The sequence below is a fragment of the Corylus avellana genome, unplaced genomic scaffold (genome assembly GCF_965113065.1).
Source record: "Corylus avellana unplaced genomic scaffold, dhCorAvel1.hap1.2 HAP1_SCAFFOLD_50, whole genome shotgun sequence".
Lineage (NCBI taxonomy): Eukaryota > Viridiplantae > Streptophyta > Magnoliopsida > Fagales > Betulaceae > Corylus > Corylus avellana.
The window spans coordinates 67,501-75,737 of NW_028290487.1; the positions used below are offsets into that span (position 1 = coordinate 67,501).

An 8,237-nucleotide genomic window follows, 5' to 3' on the forward strand; every position below is an offset into this window, starting at 1 on the left:
TTGTTGGATTTGTAGGGACCAGGATATTCCTATTCTCATGCTTCTTTATCTTTTCCCACCCACCGCCCTTCTCCTCAATTTAAATAATTAAGCAGCCTTGCGGTAAAGCCGTTTATATCGCTAGCTAGCATTTCTCTTTTTAGGGTCGGGCGAGCAACCCGTTTCGCCCATTTTTCATCCAAACGAGTTAGTCCATTTCGGATTTCCGGCGAACGGTATAGTGGACGGGGAAGAGCTCTATCGTCTAAATTCCCTTTCGATGGAATGTCGTCTTGTCAGCATATACTTCACCGGGTCTTTATGGGCTATCACGTACCGTACGCTTGTCGTGGTAAGAAGTAGGGCCTGAGTTTCAATGCATCGAAGGCCAGGATTTCACCTTCGGATAGCTTTGCGTTGGCTCACTTGCTCCGACTTACGAAACACGCTTCGCTGTCTCGCCCAGAACGCTGCGGGTCAGGCACCCCCCGTTGCATCAGATGAGGTGTTAAGTTAGTTACACCAGTTCGGGAATCCTCTCTCATTGCCAGTACGACTGATCCCTAAGATTGGGCCACAATCCCTTAGATCTTGTGAGGGCGTTCCTTTAGATAATTTAATCTTTCCACGTCATGCGGATTTCATTCAGTGATGCGTCAAGTCACTTTACATGGCGACATGGTCGTCATGGATTGAATAAGCGTTGAGCGAACACCCTTAACTACAAGATTAGGCGGTCTACCATCAAAGACCCGGAACTCACCCGTGCCTACTTGTGAAGTGGGAACCACGTCCATCCTATCCATGTTATTACTCGGCGTACATTATCAGCCTAAGCCTCCTTCTCAACGTATGGTTCATTTAGAGCACGTGTGGGACATCGTCTTTCGGCATCTATTCGCTTACCAGCAGTTAGATCGGAGGGCTCTTCTGTGTACATGATGCGTACTTGTTTTGAGAAGAGGGCTTTCGGGGGGCCAGCAGGGGACACCATCCCCGGGCCCGTTCTACTTCCGAGGCCTGCGCACGCGATCTAACTCGTCCTGATAAAGATCACCAACCGACACCCGGTCTTGTCCTCATTCTAAAGACCTTTGGCATAGGGGCTAGGGAGGAAGCGTGTGTAATCGCTTACCGATCTCATGTTCCTTTGATAATTCTCATGTTCGTTCTTTCGAGAATGAGGAGGCCCACGTTTGTTGCTCGTTCCGCCTGCTTGCGTGCTTGGAGGGGATATGGTGGCCATCTATGACGATTACACCCAGGTCGTAACAAGGGATACCCCCCAAGACCTATCACAAGCGGAAAAAAAAACACTCTATTAGATATTTAGCGAGGGAATTAAAAAACCTGTAATCGATGGCAGAACGACTAACTCCTCCCCTTCCGTTAGCCCGATCTGCTTGTTGATCCCAGCTGGTGCTAATCCTTTGCATCAGTGGTAGGCTTCCATACAAGGAGTTCCTTTCCAGCTGGGTCGTCACTCAATAACCGAACGAAAGGACGTAATGTCCCGCAACGTCAGTCAATTCCTCCCAATCTTTTCTTTGGAGAAATCCTTTCTTGTCTTGTGGAATTTCCCAATTCCCACTCCTCGGTAACTCATAGAATAAATATCCTAATTAGACAGAAGGCCTTACTCATTTACAGTCCCCACCTCTAAATATCATGCATAGATAGATTGTCCTTGGGTTGAGAATCGGTGTGCAGCGCTACAGCTTGAGTATCGGCTTCTCTCCCAGGGCTCACTAGCCTCAGCGCGCTCCTGCACGGCGCTACCTCTGTTTCATGGAGGACACATTGTCACCTCATGAGTTAGAAGTGTTAGCGTCATCAAACTATTTCCCCTTCGCTTATGGCCACTTCTGTGATCACTCTTTGGATTGAATGACCGTAATAAGCTTAAGACTGCTGCTCTGAAAAACCAAAGACTGAACTTTTGCCTTAACGCGCAATCGAACGCGCCTACATAGGTTGTGATGGGTCAGCACTCCCCTGGCTTTGACACATCCTTTATGTCATTCTATTTCGGATGTTAAGGAACTAGCACTCAGTCTTCTCAAAGTCATTATCTAGTAACTCTGAGGTGGGACAGAAGCTATCCTATGCTCATCGCTCGCTTCGCCTCATTGATCCTTTCCACGGGTCTTGTCATGAGCTTAGCTAGGCATAGGGCTCCGGGCAACCGAATGATTTAAGTGGGCTGGCAGGGAGTCAACATGGGGAATTGCACCCTGGGCTCGATCTACTTAACCTACCCCACCTTTAGCCCTCGGTATCATCGGCTTTAGCTTTTTTACCTACCCCATAGCCCTCCTTGCCCCAGCGCTCGGGAATCCATTCTTCCATAGTAGCTTGCCGGAGTGCATCATCAGCCTTAGAAATTTGAAATTCATCCCGGAGGCTTAAACCTATTCATCTATCCTTTCCATCCCTCGCTCCACTCTTCTCGGAAAAAGGTTCTCGTTCCCATGAATCCCGATCTGCCTGGCATCGATAGTGATTGATCGAATTCCTACTCCGGTGCTGAGAAGCTTTTAAGTTTTCCTTATCTCCTGTGCCTGATCCCTGTAACCCTTTGGATGACCTTCTATCGTGCACATGTCCATCGGTCCCTCAACCCCTTACTTAAGAGTTCAGTAATCCCGGCCCTCGCTCGAATTAGAGAGTAGTATGGGAGTGATATCTGGATCCTCACTTTTCGTCCCTGTCCATTTCTCTTTCCGTATCCATTGTTGGGTGGGTATCAATCTATCCGTTCCCAGCCATCTGCTGTCGACCTTCTTAAATATTAATAAAGAAAAGGAATGGACCTATCCGTAACTACAGGAAGAAAGAAGGCGAGCTATTACAACTTCATGCAGTCAAAGCTACTAATGCCACTTACAGCTAAAGCAGGCTGCTACTACTTACAGCTAATGAAGACCCTGGGAACTCGGGCACCGAAGGTGCCCTTATCGTCTCAGTTTGATGTGATCAAGAAATTGTCGTAGGTAGAAGAATGTGCGACCTATACGAGTCCGGGTCAAGTCGTTGTACCGTCACCGCGGTGACTTCCCTCTGAGTAATTGCTAGCTAACTTTAGCCTCTTCTCCTCCTCGCAGCCCACCCACCGCCCTTCTCGCGTAAGGGCTGAGCTTCTTTCATTCGTCAGTATGGGTAGGTAGAGTCCTTTGCTCGTATGCTTGTACTATAGTAGCACCAGTCTTTCTTTTTCGTGCACATGAAACGGAAACCCTAACTGATACTACCCACACGGTGATCAAAACTCTTCCTTCCCCTACTGATAAGGTTCCCATTACTCAAGAAGGCAATTGATTGGCACATGAACGAAGCTGTAACGGAGCATGTACACGACGATCAAACATGGCTCAGCTGCCTGTGATAGGAAAAAACAAGTTGATCAGATAGTTCGTGCGAGGCATTTCCCGCCTCGTGTTTGATCTTTTCCCTTGCCGTGTAGGTCAAGCTAGAAGAGCATCATTGGACCGACAGCTGACAAGCAAACCTTCCATTCTTATGTCTACATCGCTTCTCTCTTTCTCGCGTTGACCGGACAAAGGTTTCGAATGAGCATCCCATGGGACAGCCATAGCTTGAACCTTCCTTCTCGCAGTCAGCTATGTAACTCAGGCAGCAAAGGTTCGAGCAGGATGGCGGTTAGTCTTCCTCCTCTCTTTCGGGTGGGCGGCGGGAATAGCTCTTCTAGCATCAGCATGGATTGACCAGAGACTGGGAGTAGTCGTCATGTTTGTCCATAGTAGTCATCCAGCCAGCAAGGGAAAGACCACTTAGCGCAGTGGAATAGGAAAGAGAGCGTCGAGCACAGCTTTCGCAGCAATCCTTTTTCGTTTGTTGGGAGACTGAAAAGGGCTTTGTCAAGCAGGCATGATTGTCACGTCGATCGAAAGTTGAGAAATCCTATCTCCGGGGCCCCCACTTTAGGGCTATCTTTCACCGTTGACAGACATGGTTCAACGTGACAGGTACGATTCCTCAATCAATGTAGATGACTCAAGGTTGTTGTTTTCGATCTGGTATGGGGAAGGAGAACAGAGCTTTCAATTAAACATTCGTGTGAGTCTAGCTTGGGAATTGCCCTGTCTTTCTCATCTCGATCTGGGTAAGGCTTCGCTTCGCTATTCATATGGGTGGTGGATGGGATAGAGAAGAGAGCTTCAAGCAGCAACCGCGAACAGCCATAGCAATCCTTTCCTTCTGCCTTGTCCTTCTTGATTGACAGTAGCAGGGTCTTTCTCTGTAGGCCCATTCCTGTGCTTTTCACATCAAGTAGGTCTCGATCTTGGTACCGGTAGTAGCATCAAAGAGCTTTCCCTTCTTTTAAAAGGGAAGTTCAGCAAGATAAAATCAACAGAAAATACTTCTGACTTCCCCCTTTTCATTCTGCGAACCAGAACCATGAATCCTTCTCAAGCCCTCACTATTTCACTCTGTCAAAAAATGCCCCAAAACAAAAGAAAGCCTCTGGCCCTCGGTTGACGAAGAAAGAATGAAAGAAGAATCTTGCCAAATTGAGGGGTCAAATACCTCCTATCATGGAAATCCCAGAACAAGAAATCCTTTCGAGAACCGATGGGCATGACACTGATCTTCCCATTTTCAGAGATCGAACAGAAGACCTCTGGTATCTGCAAGTCCAATCAGCGTATCCAGGAACTGAACAAGAACCCGTAGTTCCTTTCAGATTGCAATCCCTAAGGACGAACCCATGGGATCTGAGGAGCAGTGTAAACTTTGTTGGTGCTCATAACCCAGAAGCTGATAAATGGGAGGATTGGACAAAGAGAGTTGTTAACTGCAGTCGATGGAGGAATAAATTATAAGAAGTCAATCTCTTGCAAGCCATAATCAACACCACAGTGGATCATCAGATTAACAAGCCACTTCTTCATGCCCTCGTCGAAATTTTTTGAATCCGTATACGAATACTTTCGTTACGCTTTTTGGTGAAGTGACTTTCCTTGTTAATCTGATGAGGATGCAAGAATGCTTGGGTTCCCTTAGGGTGAAGATATTGCTCATTGTGTGGAAAGAGATCTGAGTCCAGAGGAGAAGGATACTGTTGAAAATTACTGAAGGCAGGTGGAAACAAGCCTAAAGGGAAATTTGTTCGGCCAAGAACCGTTTTTTCCCTCTTCAGTCTTTGATTGAGGTCTACGATAAGGACATGAGTGAGGAGGCTTTCGCAGCCTTCGTATTGTATTTGATTTCACAAAACATTATACCTTCTCCACCTGGAACTCGTAATTTATAAAATTATGTATTCATCACAGTTGCAAGATTGCTGAATCAAAGAAATATTTGCTGGGCTAGCACTGTAGTGGCCCAACTCTACATGGGGTTATCAGAGTATGCTACAGAGCTCAGAGATAGGAATCTTCAAATTGCTCCGAAATCTCCTGGATCGGTGCTCGATTTATATGGGCCGTTTTGGCTTCTGATTCTTTGGGCTTACGAAAGATTTCCCCCAGTAGCCCCTCGTGTTACATTGGAGGCAGAGGAAATGAGAAATAGGTCCAGGGCTGAGAAATATGCAGATTTGACCCCACCCACATTGAGTACAGGAGAGTGCTTTAAGATCCTCATTGTTGAGGAAATCTTAAAATGGAGGCCTTACCGCGAAAAGGTATTCTTTTGGGATAAGGATGAAAATGAAATTATTTACTTGCCCAGTGGTCACATAACCAGGAAGTGTTTTTGGTTCTTGAGAATGCTCACCCCCTCTCATATTTTTTGAGTGCCTCGGAAGGATCTCGGACGTGGTCTCATGGAAAAGTTCCGGTGACTTTGAAGCCCCCGTTCATTACAGTGTATAAGCCTCATAGGGTTGCGAAGCAGTTTGGGTTAGATCAAGTAATCCCTTACCCAATAGCAGAATCGCTCACTGATGTCAGGTATACGTTAAGTACTTATTTCAAGTTAGCCCCCTCTTCTACAGATATTTTTATGCCCAGCCGGAGGGGAAGAATTCATTTTTGTACAAGAGGTACTTGGCAAGTTGGGTCCCTTTCACAAGAAAGAATTGATGAGGTGGCCGATTATCTCAATCGTAGAGATAGATATATGGCTGGTAAAGAGGCTGTTCCAGGTCTAGAAGAGGAGGGGGGTTAAGGGGATAGTGAGGCAACTGAGTCACCTTTAGCCAGCGGATCCGTGCCCGGGGAGGCTTTTTCACTTTTTGATCTTCTAATTCTCCAACCCATATTTCTATCTCATCTGCACAGGAACCACTAGAACAACAAACCACGTGCATTCTTCCACCATGTCTCTCTTGGAAACACAGCCAGTCAAGTCACCACACGACCGGCATGGCGCCCTTTTTTGCGCTCCTGACTAAGCGAGACTCATTGCAAGAGCTGCTTTATGCATCTATTAGATCAAAAAGATCCAGTTACCCTCAGGCTCCACTTGACAGGCTTTAAGGCAGTAGTGAGGAACTCTGTACTCTTGATAGGGTACCGAAAAGAGAACTCCTCGAATCACAAACCTATGAACTGAACGATGTTACCGCAACGGGCTAATTCCTGCGAATGCGAAGCGTTACTACTTGAAGAGGAAGACCTTACCAAAACCAAGAACCAACGGGAATCAGTATGCAAGGCAGGCTCAGGCAAGCTAGTTCCTCGTAAGCGAAGCGATAAAAAGACAAGCAACTATGAGAAGGGGCTTGCCAGCTAGGAAGAAAACCAACCTGACAGGCATGCCAGCCAAGCAAGCCAAGGTTTGGAACCCTACTATATAGGTTAACGCCCGTTCCTCTCCCTCGCTAGCCTCCTTCGCCGTGCTGCCATCCATCCACTCGACTATCCCGCTCGCCTAGACATGCTACTTCGCCTATCCCACTCGCACACTCGACTAGACATGGGACAACTCGCCTGCTCGCCTATGAATGATGCTCTACCTCGCTCGACTTGCACTGCGCATCTCGTCCTCCACCTCCGAAATCTTCATACGGAGCAACAGTATGTCGAAGACCAGATCAACCAGATCGTTCTGGTTTCTCCGTAGCACTTGACCATCATCCACGGCCATACCTACTCTTCTGGCCTTCCACTGGATCTGCCAGTAGTTACTGAGATGTTTCAGCTAGGCAGCCCGGCGGGAGAAGTACTGCTCCTGGTAACTTTCGTCACTGACCCGGGGGTCCTTGTGGATCCATTATGATCGACGTTCAAATTCTATTGTGAAGAGGGAAACAGTGGTATGACCGATATTCGACCCAAGGCCTTTTATAGTGAGGAAGACTCGTGCCAACCATGATTTCATTACTATGATTGCTATCTTTTCTCGATCAGTGTGTCTGACAACGAATGACAGGTTCATTTAATTAAGTAATCATACGAGATCAGTCCTATTTTTTCGTAATGATATGGTCTTGACCATCGGGATTCAAGCGAGGTGTTACATCGATCATTTCTTTTTGTTTCTATTATATATTATATGGTCAGAGTTTGTCCTCGGCGCTTTTTTTCCACGGGGGGCCTATTATACTAAGGCGCATTGGATAGATTAATGATATGTTCCTTCTTTCTTTCTGATGTGGTAAGCCGGCAGGTGGGAAGATCTTTTTCTAAATCCTTTCAGTTCCAGGTGGAAGTCGTCAATAAGCTCTAAAGGTGGTAAAGTCAATCTTTGTTTCTGGATAGCGGAAAGGGCGTACGGCGGGAGATACAGAATATAATCCTTCTTATTCGGAGTCGGAGGGCGAATCAAGCAAGCGCTATTGAAAGTCGTAAGTGAAGGAAGTAAGTAAAGCTGTAAGCGATCTATCTCTTCTCCTTTAAAGCGAGAAGTACTAAAGGTAAACTCGGACCTTAAACTAAAGCCAGGAGACAGATCCGAATACTGAATACCCACACTCGAGGAACAGGCCAACGTAGCTTACGGGGAAGGGCTCGCTCCCGTTTGACCAGGGGGTGAATGGGGTCCGCTCCGTTAGCGGATTGCTACCATGTCCAATGGCCACTGGCCATTTGAAAGATGAATCTCTACCTTTTGAATAAGGTGCCTAGCCTTAGCGGATTCCTCCTTCTAAGAGGGAAAGTGCTAAGACCGCTAATGCCGCATCCACAGGATAAGCATTCATTTACCTTTCAATACCTTTCAAAGAGCGTTTATCCCGCAGCATCTTAAGTATGCTACAAAGAAGCATGAAAGGGCTATGCGCAATCAAGACATTCAATAGCAAGCGCCATCAACAGACATGGAAAAAGAGCAAGCCAAGACTTTCACAAGAA

The 8,237-nt window shown here is 46.8% G+C and overlaps 1 protein-coding gene across 1 annotated transcript in view; it reads right to left on the reverse strand.

The window, feature by feature from the left end:
• The window catches only part of LOC148582674 (uncharacterized), an 11,337-nt gene extending 7,088 nt beyond the window's left edge, over nt 1-4,249 (reverse strand). The window contains exon 1 of the mRNA XM_088512060.1: nt 4,051-4,249. Within this exon, the coding sequence (XP_088368186.1) occupies nt 4,051-4,249 (199 nt within the window). The remainder of the gene's footprint in view (nt 1-4,050) is intronic.
• Nucleotides 4,250-8,237: the final 3,988 nt, after the last annotated feature.